This window comes from Grammomys surdaster, unplaced genomic scaffold (assembly GCF_004785775.1).
Source record: "Grammomys surdaster isolate TR1022 unplaced genomic scaffold, NIH_TR_1.0 220, whole genome shotgun sequence".
Classification (NCBI taxonomy): domain Eukaryota; kingdom Metazoa; phylum Chordata; class Mammalia; order Rodentia; family Muridae; genus Grammomys; species Grammomys surdaster.
Window position 1 is genome coordinate 1,681,806 of NW_021604665.1, and position 25,038 is coordinate 1,706,843.

General features: G+C 44.2%; 2 protein-coding genes across 6 annotated transcripts in view; both read left to right on the forward strand.

Moving 5' to 3' along the window:
- Window positions 1-3,944, forward strand: part of Fgd5 (FYVE, RhoGEF and PH domain containing 5) — a 94,205-nt gene extending 90,261 nt beyond the window's left edge. The window contains exons 20-21 of the mRNA XM_028773043.1: window positions 1,895-2,049; window positions 2,364-3,944. Of these exons, the coding sequence (XP_028628876.1) occupies window positions 1,895-2,049; window positions 2,364-2,400 (192 nt within the window). The 3' untranslated portion in view covers window positions 2,401-3,944. The remainder of the gene's footprint in view (window positions 1-1,894; window positions 2,050-2,363) is intronic.
- A 13,560-nt stretch (window positions 3,945-17,504) lies between these two features.
- Window positions 17,505-25,038, forward strand: part of Nr2c2 (nuclear receptor subfamily 2 group C member 2) — a 70,413-nt gene continuing 62,879 nt past the window's right edge. For 2 of the 5 annotated variants that reach the window (XR_003712105.1, XM_028772978.1), the window contains exon 1: window positions 17,549-17,586. The gene's annotated coding sequence lies outside the window, so the exon portion shown is untranslated. Of the gene's footprint in view, window positions 17,587-21,649; window positions 21,727-25,038 lie in introns of those variants that run through there. The other 3 variants (XM_028772984.1, XM_028772980.1, XM_028772982.1) reach the window with 3 other exon arrangements.

The window sequence follows — 25,038 nt, forward strand, 5'->3', positions numbered from 1 at the left end:
ACTGGGCCAGCAAAGGGGCAGCAGACAGAGGGTCTCTTTGTTCATTTGTCTACAGTGGGACTTTCTGCATGGGGGACCGAGGCTCATCTTTTCAAACTGAAAGTTGGACCACGGCTCCCCTCCTAAGAGGGCATGTCTTAGAGCCAAGCATGGTGGTATGTGCCAGTGGATCCTGGCACTCAGAAAACTGAGACAGGGGAATTACTATGATTGCCAGATCAGCCTGGGCTACAATGTAAGGCTGTATATAAAAATAATTAATAATAATAATAGCAAGCCAGGATGGTAGTAGGGCATTTTGTAATCTGCCAGGTTAGGGGAATTCTAGGTTGGCAAGGCTCTGTGTCTGAGCAAAGTTGCTATCTGCCAGGTGCTTTCTCCAGGCAGTAACCTTCGGTAGCAAGTGCATGGTTGATCCCCTTCTTCTGGACTAATTCTCTTGAGTGTGTTTTATGGAGTCTTTAATACTTATAAACATGTATTTTTCATCCATATAAACTTTCTCCATATGTAAAAGCCTTGGCTTTTCCACTGCACACTGTTTCCAGTGTCCTGTGTGTGTCTGTCTCATGAGCACTCATGCTACCATAGCTTAGACCCTGCAAGGCTCTTGCTAAGACCCCTTAAACAAAGGCTTGGCAGAATGTATGCTGAATGTGTTGCCTGAACAAACTCTGGGACACTAAATCATTGACTACTTTAGTCTAGAGGAAGAAGGCTGGAAAGCTGTGAGTTCAAATCTTGGCTCTTCCTCCATGCTAGCTATGTGCTCTTGGGACATTGCTTTCTCTGTTTATGGTAGAGAATCTAAAAGATAATGGCCCTGAACATGTCCAGCCCTAGTTTGCTGTTAGAACCTGTTAAGTCCCTTTCTTTTCCTGGACTGGCCCTGGCTGAAAGTCAGGGTGATCAGAGTCTTCCACACTCACATGTGTTCCTCCACTAGATGCAAGGATCAACCATAGGGGCTGATACAGGTGGGTCTTTTTTTAATCTTTTATTATTTGACAGTTTTACATTTGTATACAATGTATCTTGATCTTATCCACCCCTCACTCCACCAACACCCCCAATATGTCCCCCCCACCATTATTCCCTCTCATGTTTGTGTGTATGTGTATATATGTATGCATGTATATGTATGTGTGTACATATATATATGTGTGTTGTGTATATATATGTGTGTGTGTATTGTGTATATGTGTGTATTGTGTATATGTATATATGTATGTGTATGTATATATGTGTAGATGTGTATATGTATGTGTAGGTGTGTGTATGTATATATATATATGTGTGTGTGTATGTATATATATATATATATATGTGTGTGTGTCTGTTTATTATGTATATATATGTGTATGTATTGTGTGTATGTATATGTGTGTATCATGTGTATGTATGTTTGTGTTTCTGTGCAGGTGTGTGTATGTGTTTGTGTATGTATGTGAGTATGTATATGTATGTGTGTATATTGTGTGTGTATATGTATGTGTGTATATGTGTTTGTATGTTTTGTGTGTATGTATATATATTATGTATATGTATGTGAGTGTGTACATGTGTGTATATGTATGTGTGTACATGTGAGTATGTATATGTATGTGTGTATATGTGTGTATGTATATGTGTGTGTATATGTGTGTGTGTCACCCATTGAATCCAGTTAGTGCCACCTATTGGATGCTGTCTGAGCTTGTTGGCTTGATTTTGTCCAGGTGACCATAGCTGCAGTGAGTTCATTACAAGGGCCATGTCACATCCAGAAGTGTGTTTCATAGCATTCCTCCCATCCTTCAGCTCTTTGACTCTTTCTCCCACTGTCCTTTCCCTGAGCCTCGGGGATGGGGGCGTGGGTGGTATTAACACCAGCTTTTCCTTCTGTCCCCTGCAGGACAAAGTGGCCATGGAGAGCATACCTCTGCTGGGTTTTACTATTGCCCCAGAAAAGGAGGAGGGGAGCAGTGAAGTGGGCCCTGTTTTTCATCTTTATCACAAGAAAACCCTGTTTTACAGCTTCAAAGCAGAGGACAGCAATTCTGCTCAGAGGTACCAGCAACAGCTAGTCTTCTGTTTCCTTGTCTGTCTTGCAAAGAAATGCAGTGTTGTCCTGCATTGTTCTATGCAGGCCCCTGGGGGTCCAAGCACAGCTGTAGGCCCATATATTCTCAGCCATGAGACTTAGACTCTCGTGACTCTTTTATATGGGCTGGCATGGATTCAGTCAACTTTCAGGCTGTCCCAGGCTGTTTTCTAAACATTGGGAGCATGTCTGGCAAATAGATACAAAGAAACAATCCTTGGCTTCAGGCTAGCAGGGATCTAGTCACATAGATACCCAGTGCTGTCTCTCTGTTTCACAGGTGGATGGAGGCCATGGAAGATGCTAGTGTGTTATAGCAGTCACCAGGCACATGGACTCACAACAAACTCCTACATTATCACGTGAACCCTTCCAGAAGCTACTCCTGGTCTCAGCTCATCTGGATGCACGTGTGGGTTCTGTGTGGGGCTTGACCTCTCAACTCAAGGAGGAACCCCAAGAGATATTTATGGACTTCTTCCTTTCTGCTTCCATGTTTCCCAGCCCCGATCACAGACTGTACCCTTATCTAAAAGTGAGTTAAAATTTAGTACCTTGAAGACATGAAAACCAAGAAAAAAAGACATTTAGCAACGTGAGCTTTTTAGTAGAAACTGGCTTTTTCTGGTTTTACTCCTGGTGAATAGGACCACTTTCAACTTTCTGCAATCACCATATGGTGCCTCAGGTGATGTCAGAGACAGACAGGAAGTGTCAGCTGTGCATCTAAGCACTTTACCATCCTGCTGAGCTGCAGCCTCCAGGACCGTATCTTCCATGGGGTGGACAGGAGTCAACCACAAACAGGGCCAGGGATTCACTTGCAGTGGAAAGTGACTCCTGTGGCCTTATTGTAGCTTGCCACCCTAAGGAGGGAGAGGAGCATCTTCCTCTCCTAAGATCCTGTACTGCCAAACCTTAGCCAGAAAGTGACTTCCTCCTTCCCAGACTCCTCAGCACCACACCAAGGCTGCCCGCTAAGGCATCACAGATCCCTCAAACACGGAAGATCTGCTTTAAGTTTCTATGTGCATTCCTGTGCCCACACTGTGCACACTGACCACCCTGTTGGCGGGAGTCTGTCCTTTCTGTAATACATATCCTCAGGCTATACCATCCACCCCAAGGTTACTTTTTGAGAGAGGTAAAGAAGAAAGAGAGAAGGCCGGTCATCAGAAAGTGGTCTGCACAGACGGCTTGGCCAGCGTAGAGGCACTGAGTGGCTGGAAGACACTTGGCATGCACTCCTAAGCCGAGCCGCCTTGAAGCTGGAAGATGCTTTGCACACCTGAGGCCAACAGCACCACCTCCCTCTGGGCACCTGAGGCAGAGCCATCATCACCTGCTGGCCACATCATCACCTGCTGGCCAGTTCTTTAGCTGGATGGAAATGCAGGAGGAGGAACAGGATTCCTCCTCACTATCCCTGCAGTTAGGGGGAAAAAATGCCCTCATTTTCTGAAATCGCTTACTGCCTTGTTCCATACAAAAAGAACTTTAGTATAAGAACACCATCTCAAGGACTTATTTACATTAAATATGTTCAGGGATTTCTTTTTCTAGTTTGCAGTTCTTTTTGAATGTTTTTGCTATCTGTGTATAGTTAATAATGCAAGTCGGATGGACAGACAAATGTTCCTGTTCACTTCAGCACCCTAGGATCCTTCCTAGAGTCACTCACATGGGACCCGGACACCGAGACCCATGAACATATACAGAGTGGAGCTGGACTCAAGGACAGTAGTCACTTTCCTTTGGTTTTATTTTTCTGTGATTTCAATTGCAGGAAGTCAACTGTGGACTGAAAATAGTAAATGGAAAATTCTAGAAATAAAAGTGCATGAATTTCCAGTCATTTTTACTTATAGTATTAATGTACTGTATTAGTTAGGGTTCTTAGAGTCACAGAACTTGTGGATAGTCTCTACATAGTAAGGGACTTTGTTATGATGACTTAAAATCTGTAGTCCAACTCCCCAACAATGACCGGCTGTGAATGAGAAGTCCAAGGACGTAGTAGTTGCTCAGCCACAGGCCTCAAGATCTCCATGCCAAACAAGTTCCAGATCAGAAACTTGTCTCTCAGCCTCAAGATCTGGATCACAGGTGAACCTTCCAATTCTGGATTGTAGTTCATTCCAGATATAGTCAAGTTGACAGCTAGGAATAGCCATTATACCTACTTAGTAACTTCCCATGGATCTAACTGGTGTATTGCACATTATCAAGGGTACCCATATGTGCACAGGAATGGCACAGTGTGTGTAGCCAGTGCTGCTGCCATTGGGGTACTTGGGCTGCTGTCTAGGCAGTGGGAGCATCCCTGATATGCCTTGTACGATTGTCCAGTGTCACTTTGCAGCTCTTAAGTGTGATAGACAGTATGTCCCTAGGTCACCCAAAGACCTCTATTCTTTTATTCTGTTTTTTTTTAATTAAAAAAATTGTTTTTATTGCTTGCTATGGAATCCAGGGCCTCATGCATGTTAAGCCAGGACTCTGAGGCTGACCCATATCCTGGCTTTATGATTTTTACTCCATAACATCCACTATCTGATACTCAAGTAGGGTTTTCATTTCTGTGTGAATATTTACCTTGATAAAAAATGCCTGGATTATCCATAAAACATAGCAGTCCCCAGCTCCTATGTGACCGGGTCAGGCTCTGCCTGCTGTCACCTCTTCTTTCTATGGTTCTCTGAGAACTGCTTTCAGGCTTATCTCTTCCTGACCATTCACAGTGGCCCTGTACTTCTCTCTGTTCAGCCCATTTCACATTGCCATGTTCTCTGCCTATCCACTGAGTCTATCCAGAATCACTGGGGATGAAGCCACCTCACCAGGTCTGAGGGCATGCCTGCCCCATGGGTCCAAATGCTGCAGAAATGATCAGCTCTGATGCCACACAATGCTGGTGGGCGCTCCTGCTCCCTGGCATGCAGAGAGCAGTCCTGCATTGCATACCCCAGCAAAAGCTGCATTGTAGCCCAGGAAGTGAAGAGCACAGACCCTGAGCAAGTCACTTGCCAGAGCACCTGGGAGCCTGCTGTTCTCTTCTGTCATAGAAAGATGGCTGCAGTGTCTCACAAGCTGTGGGGAGACAGGTACACACTGAGCATTAATGAAAGTCCATCTGTAGGCCCTGCTCAGACATGGTAAGGACAATTACAGGAAGAAGTTCCTCTTTCTCAGGACAGTGACAGGACAGTGGGTGGTAGTGAGGCTGGCATCCCTGTCCATCAGATCTCTCTCCCTGCATCTTCTGTGCCCTGAAGAACCTTTCAAGCATGGGCTTGCCTGCTCCATGGTGGCTTTGCTCAAAGCAAGTGGCCTTGCTTGGTGGTGGGATGGGGAGGGTAGTGCCTTCCTTCATGGATTCCTACATACTGCAGTTGCTTTAGGTTATTTGTCTGAAGAAATGGGAAAGAGTTTATGCCTGTCGTTAAAGCACATGGGGAACAGCAGTGTTGGGTGAGATGTAGTTCAGTCCTACAAGGATTCTGACATGCCAGGAGTCAGGCACTTAAAACAATTTTTTTTTAAAAAAATACATTCCTAGTGTAATAACAAGTACTGAATACAGTACTTAGCATGTTAGGATGATCACTCAAATGTAAGGTCTTAAAGGGAGCTGGAGCAATGTCTCAGTGGTTAAGAACATTTGTGGCCCTTGTAGAAGATGGTGTTCCCAGCAACCACACCAGGCAGCTCATAACTGCCTTTAACTCCAGATCCAGGGGTCTCATGCCTTCTGGACTCTTGGATACCTGCATGCATTTTGTTCATACTAACACACACACACACACACACCTCATACATATATGCAAACACACATAATTAAATAAAGGGACTTCAGGAATTAGCACATTTTCCTCACTGATTCAAAGTAAATAAATGGATATTAATTCATTTCTCAGATGAAGTCGTAAGTACTAGTAACCTAATAAATTGATCCACATGATGTTCTCAGGCCCTTAGGAATTTGTGTTTTGTGTGAACGATGTCTGAAGGCTTCGGTCAAAGACGTGCTAAGCGTTGAGGAGTCTGGCTTGGGAGGGGAACAGACATGCCTACTCGACACACAGTTCTAAGCAGGAGAGTGCACTTGTTCATGGAACACCTCAGTGTTCTGGGTGTGGAGGAGACACCACAGATCTGCAACAGGTTAAGTTTGCCTGAGAGGAACAAGCAAAGCAGGAAGCGGCTGGGGACTGCCTTGGGATTCAGATGAAAGTCTCTGGCTTGTGTTAGCCATCGTACTATCATGCTTGGCCTGGGCTGGCTTGGGCTGGCCTGGGCTGGCCTGGGCTGGCTTGGGCATCCTCTGGTGGTATACACAGGGCCTACTGTGGTGTTCCCCCTCTGGTATGTCCATAGAGAATGCAGCTTACACATTTGGCTTCTCTAAGTGCCTCAGAGGTTCTGCCTACCAGCAGGATGGAAGGAAAACAGAAAGAGGAAAAAGGCCCGTGTCTAAGCTGCCTGCGAGCCCTGAGTGAAATCTTAGCTCAGGCTTTGGCAGTGCTGTCAGTCAGGGCAGCATCTTAGCCAGCAGTGTATACTCAGATCCACAGAAGTAAGGTGAGACCCGAGGGGATTGGAAAGTGATGCCGCAGGGCAGGAGAGCTGGTGGTTGTACCAGGCAAGCCTGTGGGGAACTTTTCAGATTTCATCATGTAGCTCTGTTAGTAGAGTGCTTGCTTCGGATGCATGAAGCCCTAGGTTTGGTCCCCAGCACAACACAAACCTAAATGGATATTATTATTGTTATTGTTATTATTATCATTATTATTATTATTTTAGATGGATGCAGTGGCTCATGCTTAAAATCCCATCACTCAGGAGGCAGAGGCAGGAAGAACAGTAATTTATCCTCGGCTACAGAGCAAGTCTGAGACTAGGCCACATGAGACCTTGTCTCAAAAGCAATAACAGACTCTGTCTCATTGTGCTAGTCTAAGTGCAGTTGACACAGGAGCACCAAGGTACTACTCACATGACTTGATTCTGGAGACACTGCCCATATCTCCTAGACATTGACATGAACGCTTGTGATCACAGGAGGTTCCTTGTACAGACTTCAGTGCCATCAGACTGGAAAAGGTGTATTGTCTCCAGAGCAGAATGGCAGCATACAGCCCTGTACTGAGTGCCTTGATGAACATAACCACTGGGGACCACAAAAGAAAGGAGAGGTGGCCTCACCACAGGTGCAGGGGAGAAGCTGCTATGGAGTAAAAGCTATAGGAAGGAGTCAATGTGGGCGCTGCATCTGGGTACCATGTTTTCACACCTGACACACATACATAACACATATGTGCACATATGCATATACATGTGTATGTCTGTGCTCATTCTTTCTCTAAAGAAAAAGACATGGCTATGTGACTTCATTGTCCATTAGGACTAATCTATAATTTTTTTGTTTCAATTATATGTATAATACATGTGTATTTGTAAGATATATGTGTGTGCACATATGCACATGTATTCATGTATTGTTATTAGGAACTGAACCTAGGGCCTTGTGGACATTAGACAAGTGTTCCATTAGTACATATCTCTCCAGTCCCCCAGCTACCCCCTGAAAGCTTTTTGAAGCAGGATCTTGCTTAGCTGTCCAGTCTGGCCTTGAACTTGTGATCCTTATACCTCAGCTTCTCAGGTAGCTAGGATTACAGGCCTGTACCAACAGCTCTGTCTATGATATACTAACTACCAATGTAAAATTCACTGATCTATATGGCCTGTGGATATCACATTTTGGGCTGGAGATGTAACTCATCAGTAGATGCTCATTCTGTCCTGAGATAAAGTGAGGGCCTTGAGATGCGTGACCCTTAGACTGCTCCTAGGTAATAGAAATGTGAGGACACAGGGGGTAAATTAGTCTGAGGCCTTCATGCCCAGTGTGTTCACTGATGTACACTATGATCCACTGAGGTGCAATGAGCTATCCGAAACAAATGACTTCTACATTGTTATATGCTAATTGGCCATGCCCTAAGGTGTAGGGCCTGATTATTCCAGCATATGTAATTATGCAAGTTTTCATAGGCATAAAATTAGACAGTTCTTTAAGAAATAAAGCTATATGACCACTTGCTGTGGCCCTGGATTTTATTTTGTGGAGCCTGGTGAAAATGACAATTGGTTTTCACCAAAATGATTTCACTAATTCCTTTTTAAATATTATCTTCTTATCCATTCAACAAAGATGTTCCTTTTTAAAAAAAAAAAATTACAGAGCTATTATTGTGTCCTTCTGCAGCCCGTCCCTCATAGACACACAGACTCTCTATGTCCTGATGAGGAGTGGGAAGGATGATCTTTTAAAAATATTTTTTTATCCTGCTGTAAAGATACACAAGCTCTTGAGAGGCTGAGGTAGGAGGGTCATAAGTTGAAGGTCAGCCTGGGCCCCACACACAGATCCTGTCTCAAATATATATATATATATATATATATACATATATATATATATATATATATATTTAAAGGAGTGGAGACATAGTTCAACCATTGGGATTATGTCAAGTATGCACAAGATCCTGGGGTCCCCAGTATTGTTACACACACACGGACACACACACACGCACACGCACACGCACACGCACACGCACGTACACATACTTTGATCTAGCAGAGCAAATATTTAAAGTCTGTCAGTGAAGGTGACTGATTCAGAACTCTGAATTGAGAGACAGCTTTCAAGTGCCTCAGTTTACCATGTACAAAGGTGCTTCCAATTACTCTCCTTTGCAAAAGTGTGGGCACAAGTGACCTCAGCAAACAGACTCAGGGCTGGCTCTCATGTTGCCAACAGTGCTGGTGACTCTGGAATAAGATGACCAGGTGATTTTCCACCGCCAGGGGCATCCTCCTCAGCTAATAGTCATTAATTCTCAGTTATTTTGGAAAGTACCCTCGCTGACCGAAACTCTAGTATACACTGGCTGATAAATGTTGAACTTCCTAATACCTGCATCATAATGAAAACATTCACAGACAAATGAAAAATTAATGTTGAAACATGGGACCTTGAGAAATACAGGTATTCAATCCCAGGTTTAGTTAGCTGGAAAGCAGGCTTTGCGTGATAAACCTTGCTTCTGAGTGCTAGAGCTTCCAGCTGGCTGCGGGACGAAGGTGAGTGTGGAGCTCTATGGATAGCAAGCCAACAGGAATCCAAGGCACTCAGAACGTGGTTATGCTCAGGTACTCTCTCCAGTGATTCTGAGCTGGCAAGCACCAGCAAGCACAGCATGACACAGGTAGTAGAGAAGTCATCTTGGAAACAGGTAACTGCTCCTGGGGTAGCCAGGAACATCTTCAGGTAACTTTGGAGCTGGGGCTGGACCTAACAAAGGGTTGCCTCGCATCAAAAGGGTACTGGAGAGGTCTTTACAGGAAGACAGTAGGATGAGGAGAGAGTGTAGCAATGAGTTCCTGGTAAGCTCAGGAACTGGGGTAGTTTAGAATAAGCGGAGTATAGGGAGGTCCCCAAAGTGACATTCAGGCTGTCTGGAGTCAGGTCAGTCAGGATGACATCACCCTACAGTCACTAGATTATGGGGACCTATAGATGATTTAGAAGAACAGATATGAATTTTGGAAAATCTATTCTGGTCCTCTGTTTAGAGATCAACTAAACGTGGTTGGTTCCGTCACAGCTGCTTACTGTGGCCCTTCATAAGTGTTCTTCACTCTTGGATCTGCACCCGTGATGGCTAACCTTGGTTGTCAACTTGACTATATCTGGAATCAACTAAAACCCAACCAGCTGGGCATGCCTGGGAGGGGCTTTCTAAGATCATTTGAGGTGGGAAGACTCACCCTAAATCTAGGTCACACCTTCTGGCAGCAGTCCACATAAAAAGACATGGAATAAGGAAGGTTTTACCTTTTGCCTGTTTGTCCTCACTCTCCCTGACAAGTCCGTATGTCCTGTTGCAGAGACACTCCTTTACTGGAATTAAAATCTACTTCTTCAGGATTCCAGCATAGCCTGAAGACCAGCAGCTCTCTAGAAATCTTCTGGGCCGCCAGCAAAGGTATCTTTTATTCACTCGATATATTTGTTGTCTGAGGCCTACTGCCCCTGTCTGCTAGTCTAGTCCTAGTTCTAGAAACTTTTGGCCTCTGTACAATCTAACCTAGGTCTAATTTGCACCCTCTGAGACTTGCTTTTGAATAAGCTCACCCCTTCATAGTTCTTACTGCTCTATGGTTGGCTAGTTCCACTCAGCTGTTCTGGCTCAAACTCTCTCCAAGCTGACTGATTTAGTCTAATTTCTCTCGGCTTCTCCTGAATTGCTCTATTTGGCCTCATACTAACTTTTGCAATATTATTCAAATCTTCTGGCTTCTTCTTACTCTCTGGTTCATTCTGTTTTCACTGGTGTCTAGCTTGTTCTCTCTTCAATCTGTTTTGTAAAATTCTTCCAGTAAAAATTGCTTTTTTTTTCTGACTGCATTGCGCGCTCTCTCTCTCTCTCTGTTTTTTTTTTGTTTGTTTGTTTATTTTGTTTTGTTTTTTTTGTTTTTCGAGACAGGATTTCTCTGTGTAGCCCTGGCTGTCCTGAAACTCACTCTGTAGACCAGGCTGGCCTTGAACTCAGAAATCAACCTGCCTCTGCCTCCCAAGTGCTGGGATTAAAGGCGTGCACCACCACAGCTTGCATTGTTCTCTTAAGTACCTTCCTTTTACTCTCTCTTCTTCTGAGAGTTGGCCATATCCTAGTCTGTCAAACCTTTCTCTGATTTGTCACTTTGTCTGCCACACAATTAGACATCACTTTCTAACACTGGTGCTTCCTTCTACAACCTAACTTTGACTTCACTGTTGGGATTAAAGGTGTGTACTAAGGGCTGGGCTACACTACAACTCGAAACAGTATTTTCAGGAAATAATACAATTTCTCGGTTCACAGTGTGATCAAATATTCTCCAACATGCCAGCATCAGATTAGGACTGCTGAAATATCCAGTCTTGTAGACTGAAAAACGACTACATTCTTGGCTTTTCTTTGTGAGACAGCCATTGTTGGACTACTCAGACCAGGACCTGTAAGCCACTCTAGTAAATTCCACACATATATTCATTCTATGAGTCCTTAGAGAACCCTGACTACTTTTTTGTTTGTTTGTTTGTTTGTTTTCGAGACAGGGTTTCTCTGTGTAGCCCTGGCTATCCTAGAACTCACTCTGTAGACCAGGCTGGCCTCGAACTCAGAAATCCATCTGCCTCTGCCTCCCAAGTGCTGGGATTAAAGGCGTGTGCCACCACCGCCCGGCAGAACCCTGACTACTATAGTGCTATCTCCTAGAGTGGTGAGATTCTATTCCCGCCCTTGAACCTGGAAAGGCCTTGGTGATGGCCCCAGAGAGAAGCAAATATAGGAGATGATATGGAATGGAAGAAGCAAATAGAGGTGATAGGGAATAAAACTTCACTTTGTTTTCAGTGACACTTACCCCTTGGGTCCACTGTGTGTGATGGAGCCACATGCAGAGGCCAGCCACATGGAGGTGTTCATATTGACGGCATCAGCCAGACACCGGTGACTTCAGGTCTGACCATCACATATTTGATTCTAGAGGTCCAAATTGTAATTTGCTAGAGAGGAAACTATTGATTTCTAGGCCATATAATATGGGTGTTGCATAGAAAGAGCCAGGATATGTGCATTTCTGGGCTCCCTTCCCAAAGAGGAAAGACAATGAATAAACAATCCAGAAGATAACAGGAGGGGAATGCAGAAAACAACTCACTTTTGGAAGAGCACTTCACACCATAGCAGCTGACTTAGCAAGGGAGAAATATCACCAGTGTATGCAGAGAGGGATACCGGGGCGGGGGGGTATACAAAGGACACTGCCCGTAGAGAGGCTCAGAATTGAGGCACAGGCCTATTGGAAGACCAGGATGGACCAAAGACAGGATTAGCTTAAGATCTGTAAGGAGATGCAGATTCTTGTTCCTTATGACACAGACAAGTAATTGTACTCCCACTAAGAAGCAAAGTTTATTTTCTTTGGGGAAAAAAATATGACAAGGCTGAGGACAAAGACACAGGTTGGCTGGGAGCTGGGATGCCCATACTCCACTGAAACACCACTGCTAGAGCTGTACCACTCATAGAGGGGTACTCCACTCCACCCTCAGCCCTTATGGAGTTCCAACGTTAAAGAAAGCAGTCACTTCACAACCACCCTCGACTTGAGAACTGGGGACCAAGGGCAGGTACGTCTTTCTGAGAATGTAATCTATTTTTCCATTAGCATCTCAAAAGTCATGCCTCTTCCAAAACAAGCTCTGTGGCTTTAAGTCAAATGCAACTTGAAATCCTGCCCCTCTCCATGCCCCAAAGCCTGGGAAGCTCAGGTCAAGGCAGTTCATGAGGGGCTATACTTCCAATATCCCAGTATTCCAGAGCCACCAATCCACCCAGGGACATCAGTTTTCTTAATGAAAGGAGGGTGTTTAAATTGAAGTTGTGATCTCCTCAACTAGCCTTGACAGAAGGTAACTCTGGCAGAAACATAAAGGTGGGACAGTTTTCTCAGAGTCCTCAAGGGCAGAAACAATTATTAGTACGTGTTCTATTTGCCAACATGGGGTTTGGGGAAGTCATTCTTGCTGTGTTGGGGCTCTCCAGCTGTGAAAACAGGACGATATTACTGGCTTCACAAGACTGTTTTAAGATGAAGCAGGGTAAACCTACTGGGAATATGCAGTCTACTCTACAGACTGTTTGTTCTAATCCCACGTTCTTAACAATAAGCCTAATGACATCGACAGGAGCCTCATGTTTATTCTGCAAGCATGTAGTAATTATACAAGCAACACGAAGAGAACTCTGATGAAACGATTATCCCATAGTAATAAAAAAAGCCATTACGGGAAAACCAACATTCCTACATACGTATGAAAGGTAATTATTAAGCCTTTCCACTAAGAAAATACAGAAACTACCAGCTTTATGTTACACACCCCCCCGCAAAAAGGGGAAAATATGTTTTTCCTGCAATGCTGGGATCAGAACCTGCAACCTGCTTGCTAGGTCAGTTCCCTGTCACTCAGCTGCACTGTGGCCTGCAACTGATGCCTATTCTATCACAAAATTGGTATAAATGTCTGCTCCTTAACGGCAACTTAATTGATACTCATTCAGCCATGATTTTTTTTTTTTTTGACGTAATTGACAGTCATCCAGTTAGGATTTTCATTTAGATGTAGGTGTAAAATTACATCAGATGGTAAAAGTGTCTATTTCATGTTAGGCCCAAAGATGAAATACCAGTTGCATTTCCTGCTCTTAAAGCTACAGATGACTCAATAACTGACTACAAATTATATTAGTACCATGAAAAAGACCACTCACTCAAGGGACCTCTGAGTCAGAGAACCACTCACCCATAGAGCCCTGTGCAGGGAGCCAGAAGACCCAGGCCACATTCCAGCTCAGGAGCATCACCGGACCATGTTTCATTGAGGTTTTTGGTAAAGATGGACCAGCTTGGAGATTGTGTCAGACACTGCTGTTGGAAAGCCTCTGCATTCGCACTGTACCATCATGGCTGAGAAATGGGACAGGCGCACAGTGTGGGCAGACTCTGAGACAACCTTTATCCAAGGGTATGCAGTCTGACACATCACTCTCAGAGCTCCAGGCCCTATGACAGAACAATCTACTGAAACAGTCAGAATTTAAAAAACAAAGTTTTCTAAAGCTACATTTCAAAAGGTTAAACAATTTTGTTTTGGGTTGACAATGTAGCTCAATTGGAAGGATTCTTGCCTAGTATGCATTAAGCCCTGGGCATGGATGTAGGCACAATTTTTTTCCAACCCACTTTAATAAGGGTTCAATCTCCCTCTCGTCCACTACACACCAGAGGAAGTAGAACTGTTTAGAAATAGCTCTTTGCAGGCAAGTCAGGATATCAGCAGTTTAGTCCTGTAGCAAACACCAAATATGAATCAGCAGCTATAGTCCAGTTCACTTGAACACCACAGGAACCAGCAAGGGCAGTTCAATCCAGAAGAAATCGCAAGGCTCCCAATTGGCCCAAGGCTGAGGCAGTGTCAAGAAGTCACAGGAACCTCATAAGTTCTTTGGCAAGTTTCATTCTATGGCATTAGCACAAGCAGAGCTCAGCAACACAATGGAAAGTGAACCAATACATGTGTGTTGTTAGTGAAGAATAGTGAGACAGAGCAAAGCAAACCAATGCTGGAGCTCCCACTGTCTGTGGGGCCATATTTATATTCCTTTATCACTCATCCTTTAACATGTCTGCTTTAGCAAAACATCCTTTCACCTGTGTGCTCTAGCAAAACAGTTGACATAAACGACTTTCCAAAACCCCCAGAAGTTCCCACTTCATGTGCTGGCTAGTTTTTATGTTCTCTTGACACAAGCTAGAGGGACCTCAATTGAGAAAACACCTCCATAACATTGTGCTGTGGGGCACTTTCTTAATTAGCGAATGATGGGGGATGTCGGAGCCCATTGGGATGGTGCCAGCCCTAGGGTGGTGGTTCTGGGTTCTGTAAGAAACCAGGCTTGGCAAGCCATAACGAACAGCCAGTAAGCAGCACTCCTCCATGAGTTTTGCATCAGCTCCTGTTTCCAGTTCTGTTTACCACCTCTGATGAGGAACTGTAATATAGAAGTGTAAGCAAAACCTTTCCTTCCCAAGTTGCTTTTGGTATTTGGTGTTTCACCCCAGTAAGAGACCCTAAGACACATCCCAAGCACCACCTAAACTGGACAAGTGTGGTGCATTCCTATATTTCAGAGATGGATAGTCAGAAGTTCAAGGTTATACTTACACAGTGAGTTTTGAGGCCAACTTGGGCCATTTTGTTTGTTCTTCTCAGTGGTTATTTTTGTAACAGTCCTGGTAATCCTGGAACTTTCTTTGTAGATTGAGCTGGCCTTGAGCTCACAGAGATCTACCTGGCTGTATCTCCTGAGTGAGGGGGGAATCAAAGGTGTAGGGTACCATACTTGGCTAACTTGAGCCACATTGTTTGACCTTATACATTTTGGCAATGAGATCACTGGCCTAAACCTGGGACACATGGCATCTGTGGTGCTCAAAAGAAGTGCTGTTGCCAACACTATTAGACACTGTGAGCCAGCATTGTTCAGAACAAACCTGTTGGCAGTTCTGAAGTACATCACAGTGAAAAACCTTATAAAAGGCTGGTAATGAATGTCAAAAGAATTGCGAAGGCAAAGCAGTGGAGGTTCAGACCTTTTTTTATACTGGTACTCATGGGGCAGGGCTGGTGCATCTGGGTGAGTTGTCTCTCTCTACATAGCCATAGCTGTCCTGGAACTATGTAGACCAGACTGGCCTTGAACTCAAGAGAGATGCCTGCCTCTATCTGCCAAGTGTTGGGACTAAAGGCCTGTATCACACCTTTTTTTAACATAAAAAATTCTAGGCCAGCCAGAACTGCATAGTGAAACTTTGTTTCTATATGAGTATACCATTGTTCTCAGACACACCAAAAGAGGGCATCAGATCCCATTACAGATGACTGTGAGCCACCATCTGTATGTGGTTGCTGGGGATTGAACTCAGGACCTCTGGAAGAGCAGTTGGTGGTTGTGCCATCTCTCCAGCCTGAAACTTTGTTTCTAAATAAAAACCCAAATGTGTATGCTTACTAAGAGCAACAACCCACAGGTAAGCATATAACCCATATGTTAAAATCCACCTTACATTGTACCATTTTGTGTGTGATTTAAAATGTATTAAAGTGTTACAAAGCCTTCCTGACCCCAGCTTGCAAACACTTGTTGCCTGATAACAATGTATCTGTGCAGGTGTGCTATGTGTTATTTTCAAGAGAAAGGTTGCTACAAGTTTAAACAGTTTACCTGAAAAGCTACTTAAGGTTACTGCAAATGTGGCCAGCAGAAGCCGGGCTAACTTCACCAACCAGTAGCTTCAAAACTGATAAGAGCTCTGGTTTGCTTACTGTGGTTACTTAAAGCGGGTTCCAGTTCCTGAGTCTAAGTGGCAGCTTAAGAATGGTTCATTTGCAGAGCCAGAATACTAACTGAAAAAGAAAAAAAAAAAAAAGAAAAAAAAGAAAACTATAAACCAAGATAAGTGCATGCATTATGATTTATTTTTAAACCTTGTACAATTGTACTGTTTCTCCAAAAACTCCATCTAACGTGAATTTTTACACTGTATTATTTAGCATTACAAACTTTAATTTTTGGAAAAGTATATAACAGAGCATTCCATAGTTACAAGGATTTTACATTCAAAGGACTTATATATGGGCTACCTTAGGCATGTTACTGAGTTCTCTGGGTCACACATCCTATAAATGAGGAAAACTTCCTTGCCATTACACTGGAGCCTGTGGACGGTTTCAGCTACAGGGTCTGTAGGGAACACAGATGAGATATATTCCCCCACTTTCCCTGGCGACAGGAAGGGAGGGGACTGTTTAAAACACTTGCCACCAAATAGAAATTCGATTAAGATTATGGGCAGAGTTGGAGTCACCCTATTGAAAGCTTAAATGTCTACTGCAAGAATCTTGAAGCATTCATTTCTAATGAGCAAGAGGTGTGTGTGTAATTAGATGATAGAGTATCTCCAATCTACACATCACGGAGATCACGGGGAGTGGATGAACACTGCAGGCAGGCACTGAGAAGGACCGGCGGCACCTTCCCAACCCCAATCAAATCTAACTGGAGAAGTATAACCCAGAGGCTATCCTGAATGCAATCAGTGCGTGCCAAAGCTGCTTTACTAAATCGCAAAGGGGAGGGGCATGGGACTGCACAAGTCTGGGCTCCAAGGTTGAGCAGCTATTTTAAAAATGGGCCTGGGGCATCTGCACACTTGCCTGATCCAGCCAGAAGCAGGCACATTCTCGGAGCTTTAAAACAAAGCTACCATCCATCCCGAGGAAGCTACCGGGAGCTCAGTGCACTCCCAGGAAACCGCTCACTTCCCGGTGCGGCGCCAGTCCAGGGCCCGCTTCTTCTTGAGTCTGCAAGCGGAGCCTACGGGATCCACCGCACCTGCCCGGCCCAGGCCTGCGGGCCTCAGCTCCGGCGGCAGCGGCGGCGTTCCGGTGCGCGCGCGCGCTCAGCCAATCGCGTGCTCGCCCGCCCCCCGCCGCCGCGGTGAGGCTGGCGCCGGGAAGAGGAAGAGGAACATTCGCCCTCCTCCTCCCAGCGCGCGGGCGGCGGCGGCAGCGGCACCGGGGTCACGAACTCTGACCTTTCACTGACAAAAACAATAACAAAGCGCGGTCCCTCCGCGACCCCGGCGGCGCCAGGGCCCGGCCGGCCGCCCTGCTCCGCACCGGCCCGCCGCGGCGTCCCGGCCGCCCGAGCCCCCGGGCTCCTGCCCTCCGGCGCCTGCCCGGCCCGCGTCCTGCCCTCCGTGCCGGGGGCGCCCGCCGCAGACACGGGACCTGCTCCGCGGTTGTTGTGGCGCCCAACCCTGAGGTAAGAGCAAGCCCGCCGGGCCAAGCCACGACACGGCACAGGACAGGCCTGTGCCGCCATGGAGGCCGCGGAGGCTGAACGCGGCCTTTTACCTTTGCCACGGGGCGGTGGCGGCGGCGGCGGGCGCTTTGCATAGTGGGCCGGGCCGCGCCCTCCCCTCCCCTCTCTTCCCCTCCCCTCCCGCGGCCGAGTCCGGCGATCCGCTGTCCTGACCGGGCCGGCCGCGCGCCGCGGGGGCGGAGGAGGAATGTCCGCGGCCCCGCCTCACGCCTGGCCCTCTGCCAGCGCCGCCATCTTGTCCCCGCAGCGCCGGCCGGCCAGGCTCCCCTCCGCGCGCGGCTGGCCTGCCCGCTTCTTCCTGTGCTCCCCGCTCCTCACCCCAGCACTCCCCGCCTGCCGTTGGCTGCCACCCTGGCCCAACCGCCGTTTTTCCGGACTAGGAGGGTGGAAGGGGCGGGAGGGAGGCGTGGGCAGGGCACGACCTCCTGAGTGACGGCCGGACTGGCCAATCGTTCGGCGTATAGGAGGGCCACGGCCTGCGGCGCCGCCCCCGGGGGCTGTGTTGGTTGGTTCAGGTGGGAGAGGGAGGTCCCGGGGGCCGCTAGTGAGGGGCGTGCGGCCAGGCGGGCCAGCCTCTGAGGAACTCAGTGGGTCTCGGGCTGGGAAGCTGATGATGCTTTTTGAACCCATGGCGCGGCCTGGAGGGAAGACCTCGTCGGCGCACGGAGGCGCTTCGGGGTTCTCGCTTTCCTCACGACTCTGGACGGAGTCCCTCTCGCGGGCTCAATTTCAGTCAATGAAATTGGGACACCAAACGTTCTTGCCAAGCCGCGCCTCTCTCAGCATTGTTTGAGGGACTAGTCTCTGAAAATGGAGTCTAAGCTACTCTGCGAGCCTCAAAATAATTTGCAAATGATAGTGTTAGTGTTTTCTTCTTATTGTGTTGCGGGGGACGGCCCTGCCATTGAGTAACATCCCTAGTCCCAAAATGGTGATGTGGAAAAATATGATAAGGAACCAACTGGAGTGGAAAACTTGTGAGGTGATTCTCTTTCCTTCGTTCATTAAACACAGATGTGTGTAGTTTTAGGCACTAGGGATACTACCAGAGATTCAACTGACCTGGTCAAGGAGCCATTCTTCCCCAGAGTTTTGGATGCTGAGGAGATACAAAGGCTCAGAGAATGGTCAGTTCCAGGGAAGAAACTCTATGGTGTGCTGAAGGAACCTTGAGGGCATTTATTTAGATTGGATGACGAGGAAGTCAGGCTTCACTAAAAATGTGATGTTTGAATAGATTTCAGGAAAAGAGCTGGGTTCTGGATAGCAAGCTTGAAGATGGGAAGGCTTTCCCACACTTTTTGTTGAGTAAATTGTTCATGATACTACTGATAACTAAGTGCTGCATATATAATTGGTGTATTTTTACCCGAACTTGGCAGTTGGGTTAGCATGACCAGCAATAAAATGTCCATTATACTAATCAGAGAATTTGAATTGGACTTTAATAGACATCCTTTCAACATATTTCTTTTTTCGAGAGATAAAATTGATTGATGCTATGAAGTTACTGGAAATCTCATTAGCAAATTTTACAAACTATGTCAGCTTCCATTGGAAAGTCTGATAAATAAAATATTTGTGTATATAACAAAATAGGGAGGGCTGGCTAGCATGTAGGAAGCCTCAAGTTTCATCCCTAGCTCTGCATAAACTTATGTAGTGGTGCATATCTAATCCCAGTGCAGGGGAGGTGGAGGCAGGATCAGAAGTTTCAGTGTCATCCTTAGCTACATAGAGTTTTATTTAGGCCAGCTTGGCCTATAAGATCCAGTATCCAAAGTAAAATATTTGAAATTAAACTATCATTTTAATAATACTAGCAGTCGTTTTAATTCTTTCTTTAGATATTTCGAGAGACAGTGTAAGTTAAGCCAAACAAACATTTCTAAAAAGAGGTTGGAGTAAGCTGTCCCAAAGTGTCTTGCAGCCCAGTGGGTTCTACATTGTGAATTTTAAAGTTTTCTTGAATATTTATGAGGTGATAGAATGTTCATGGAATACAGTGACTCCTCCCAGGCCCCCAAAATCATGGTGGCTCTTCCTTTTATATTTTCTCTTTCCACAAGCTGGAGATTTTAAAATCAAAATGCAATTGATATTGTAATGATATCAGATCTTTTAAGGATGCACACCCTTTCAGGCACAGGGGAGAGAAGGTGCCCTGTTATCTTAGTTTCTGATAACAGCAAGAACAGCCTAGTTACAGCTTCAAGACTGTTTAACCATAAAGGGGCATTCTAATAGGAGACACAGCTATCACTATGCCTCTGCAGTTTTCTTTAGTTACTTTGTATCTAACTCCTTGTCAATCTGTAGTCAATCACACTTAAGAAGAGACCCATCCAGGTATGGTGGTGGCTCAAGACTTTAATTACCACACACAGGAGGCAAGAGTTCTAGGCCAGCCAGGGTTACATAGTGAGAATCTGTATTGGGATTGGGAGTAGGGTCTGTGTCAACAGTCTCTTCACTTTATAAGAGGAGTTCTAGGAAGTTTTGAGGGGTTTTTGTTTAGTTCTGTTGTTTTGTTTGAGGTGTTGCCTAGGGTTGGCCTTTTAACCCTGGTCCCTAGTGATACTCCTGTGCTAGCCTCTGAGCAGCTGAGACTTTAGGCTGGTCTGTACTACCATGCCTAGGTGGAGAAGTTTTTAATACCCAAGTGACCTGGTGTGTTAGAAGGATCTTGGGTTGTAGAAAAACTTGGTTCCAGAATCTTGAGTAAGCAGGTTTTTTTTTTTTTTTTTTTTTTTTTTTTTTGAGGTTTATACATTTGTATACTGGGAAAAAAGGGAACCAACACTAAGATGGAAGAGAGTGGATGAGGACTTGCCCCAGTAACTGCAGACAAGGCAGGAGACTGTGGTGAGATGGCCTGTATCTTGCTTGAGTGGTTCCACATACTGAGGTTCACATTTGGGTATTTGTCTTTGAGTTCTCTTGTGTGCCATTTGCTCCAAAGGTTTGAAGTATCAGAGTGGACACCAATAGGGATTATCTGTGAAGGGAGCTAAGTATCTCAAGGGGACCCAAGCCAGACTGGGGCACATAATGAGTTCCAGGCTTGCAACCCTGTCTTGAAAAACGGAGTAGGAAATGGCCCTAAAACTCATCGAAACCAGCCTCGTTCCTGATAATAAATTCCCTAAATTTTAGTATGTCTTGCTTTATTGCTGACTATGAAAAGCTGATTTCTTAGTTTTGAGGCAGGGTCTCATTATGTAGCCCTGAGTAGCCTGGAACTCTCAGAGATTATATACCTCTTAAGTGCTGGGATCAAAGGTATATGTTATTATATTTCACTTAATGGCTGGCCTTTTCTTCTGTGTGTGTTTATCATCTGAAATTCGTGTTTCTCTCACACACTGTAGAAAGGATTTTTGTCTTTGAAGGCTTAACTTGCCTAAAGGCTGACATTCTCTGTCATTCTTTGCTATCTTGTTGTTCCTTCCCCATAACCTTTGCCACTTTCTGTGAACTCTGGTAGCTAGGATACCCCTCCTCATTACTGAAAAGCTAGTGTTGAAGCAGGAAGAACTTTCTACCTAAGGGCATGACAGTGAGGGAACACTTTCAACTGGCACAGCTCACAGTGATGAGAAGGAGGTGTGTATAGGGGGAACTGAAGCCTAACTTAGGACATTGGCAGGGGCATTTGTTTAGGGATAGTTTAGCCAGGTTCACACCTTGACATCTTTGAATCTTGGAGATATGAGAAGTGAAATGTTAAGGACAGGAAATTAATAAGTTAGTGCAAACTTTTAACTGGACTTGAGGCAGTCTTGGATTTTAGAAAGCATATGTCAATGAAAGTCAGTTTCAGGGCAAAGTATGACTTATAGGCAATAAAAAGTACCTCTTCTATTGTAATAATAAAAGACTTAAAACCCTTTAATAGGTAGTGATATCATCTATTTTATATTTACTGATAACACCAAAGGGTTTTTGGAAATGTTAGAATTTAAATAGAAAGAAATTTCATTGCAAGCTTATAATTTTCTCCAGTTTGGATTCGTGGGAGATGTGGAAGAATGTGCTTGGATCTTAGGAGAAATGAGGCTGGTGGGACTGGACTCAAAGGTGAGAGCTCTCCAGGAACCTTCCTTGTTTACCTTTACTGATCTGTGTAATAAGAAATAGCTATGCAGGAGCTAAAAGAGGTTCCTACCAAGCTACCCATAGGTGCCCTTTACATTCTAGCACTGGCTGAGAAATTGCTCAATGCTGGAATGCTTCAGTATGCATTTTCCCCAGGGTCTTCTATTCTATGGTGAATCCGATTGTGTATTAGTAGAACATGTCAGAAATGACATATTGCTCATATATTCTGCAGTAACACTGATTTACTAGGTTGATAAGGTGAATACCTATATTGTTTGACCAAGGTGAAAAGCACAAGTGGTATTATATTAGTCCTTAGCTGAAAAGGCTGGTGACTAGAATATATGCATTGACTTACTTAGTACAATTTTAAGAAATGAGATTGTTATAATTGTTTTTCTAGAGAAATATAAGATACCCCCTTATAGGGTATGTGATTGAACCAGGTGTAGTAGTGCATACTTGTGATCCTACCTAGCTCTGCATCTTCTAGTGTGTGACAGGAGCATGAATGAAAAACAGTGATCATACAGTGAATAAGTACTACTTATTATAGTTGGCAACAAAGTAAGAGACACTAAAATCTCGAGGTATATAGAATGAGGGGCCTGCCTCAGGTGTGTGTGTGGGGGGGGTGGCAAGTTTGAGGCCAGCCTAGGCTACATAATGAAATCCTATCTCAGAAAAGCAAAAACTAAAAAGTAAATGAAAATAGATAAAAGGCTTTGAAGTGGAAATCAGTGGCAAAACTTACTTAGAAAGTAAGACCTGAGCATGATGGCTTACTTATACTGTTGATATCTGCAGAGACAGGTAGATAACTGAGTTAAAGATAAGCCAGGGCAAGATCTCAGTTACCGTAAGGCATGAGTAAGACTATTTACAGAAGCACTAGTTAGTATAAGAGCTCCAGACTAGAAACACGCTGAACACTCACTAGCTGTAAATGAGTGGGTTATGGTGTACTCATGTGTTAGAATCCTAGACAGTAATGAAGACGGGCTGCAAGAGAAGCTAAACACATAAAATATATTACATATAGTTAAGAAACAAGCAAAAATCATCCTTAATAATAGATATTAGGAGAAGAAAGGAGCCGGGCGGTGGTGGCACATGCCTTTAATCCCAGCACTTGGGAGGCAGAGGCAGGCGGATTTCTGAGTTCGAGGCCAGCCTGGTCTACAGAGTGAGTTCCAGGACAGCCAGGGCTACACAGAGAAACCCTTGTCTCAAAACAGCAACAATAACAAAAGTGTTAAAAATTATCAAAATCCAAAAAAAAATTTAAAAAATCCAAAAAAAAAAAAAAGGAGAAGAGAGGAAAGTTAATGCTAACAGGGGAGGTTGCATTAGAGACTTCAGGCTGTTGGTACTGTTGTTTTTTGGTGTGAAAATATATTCTGTTCGTAGACAGTCATGACAATGTTTAGTTGGAGCACTTTTGTATTTGCATGTTGTAGTTCAGTAAAATTATTACTTAAAAGTGTTAAAAATTGCCAGGTGTTGGTGGTGGTGCATGCCTTTAATCCTAGCACTTGGGATTTGAGGTTGTAGTCATCCTGGTCTACAGAGTTCCAGGACAGCCAGGGCTATACAGAGAAACCCTTGTCTCAAAACAGCAACAATAACAAAAGTGTTAAAAATTATCCTCACTGTTGTTCTACATGTTTTCTATATTAACAATTCTGGTTAGTATAATTACTGTATAGCTAACATAGTAAAAGTATTTTTGAATTCCTAAAAAATTGTCATGGAAGAGCTGGATTATAAATTCCTGACAGCAGTACTGAAATGTGTAACATAGAAATTAGCAGTTATTAGTTATTAAATGTTTTAACCTATGAATGAAAGAAGTAAGTAACTGATACCTTGTTACTGTTTTTCTTCCTTGACCTTTTGTTTTTCTTGGGAAGTTATTTTGAAGTATAATGTAATCTAGAGGTAATAGTTTGAGTTTTAAAGTCAGAGAGTGGTATGAGTTGGAATACTAGCACTTCCATTAGCAGCTGGATCATTTTAAACATGTTCTTCTGTTCTTCTAACTTTCTTGTTGGAGCTTATGCATCTTACTAAGGTGTGCTGAGAATCAAAACATACCTAATTTGACAGAAAATATGTCATAGGTGTCCAGAAGTCTCTCCCCCTTTTCCAGTTTTCTAACCCTGGCCCATTCTAACAGAAACAGAATCAATATCATCATCATTACACTTAAGTCATCCACAGTGTGAACATTTTAAGAGCAATCTCCACACACAAACCTGTAGTAGTTCCCCAGTAGCATAGCAACAACATGGCTGTGAAAGCTGCTGCTTTTCTATGCTCTCTATCCCTTCCTCTCCCGCCTCCCTCAGGAATGTTATTTCTCCTTTTTCTTACTGGAAGAAGAAACTAGTCTCCTTTGGATGGGCATGATGGGTAGGAAATCACATGATTCAGAGGCTAAGTGATCATTTGAAAGTCTTAAAAGCATCAGGATTTCAATAACTGGTTGTGGGTTTAAGTTTGGCCTTAGAGTCCTCTAAAGAGCATGTTTTCTACTGAAGAATATTGGTATTATATTAAACTTTGATTTTTTTTTTCATGTCCTAATTCCAAATCCTAATTTGACATTTAATCTGTGGCTTTGTGTTCTTATTTTATGTTATCTAGATTTTTATTTTTCCATAAATATAAACAGGTTTCTACATGGGTCTGACCTAGGCCCTCTGCACATATGTTACAGTTGTGTAGCTTGGTCTTTTGGGATTCCTAACAGTGGGAGTGGGGGGATGTCTTTGATTCTTTTTGCTGAGTTTGGGACTCTTTTCTTCTTACTGGGTTGTCTCATCCAGCCTTAACATGAGAGGAGGTGCCTAGTCTTATTGTAACCTGATATGCCTTGTAGAGGGGAGGGAAACTGTGGTTGGGATGAAATATATAAGAGAAAAAATAAAATTTAAAAATGTAAAAAGAAATTGGTTTCTAACAATATGCTTAAACTCTATCATGAAATTCTATCTAGTAGTATCTTTTTTTCTTTTTTTTTTTTTAAAGACAGGATCTTACTATGTAGACCAGCTGGCCTTGAATTCACAGGCATTGGTCTACCTCTACTTCCTAAATGCTGAGATTAAAGGTGTGTGCCATCAAGGCCTGCTTGCTTGCCTGCCTGCCTGCCTGCCTTTTATTTTTCAACGATCATTAGATACTGCTTTCTTTTGGGTTAGGGTCTCTTACTACCTAATCCTGGAACTCACTATGTAGAACAAGGTAGTTTCAAACAGTAACAGGGTATCAGTTACTTATCTCTTT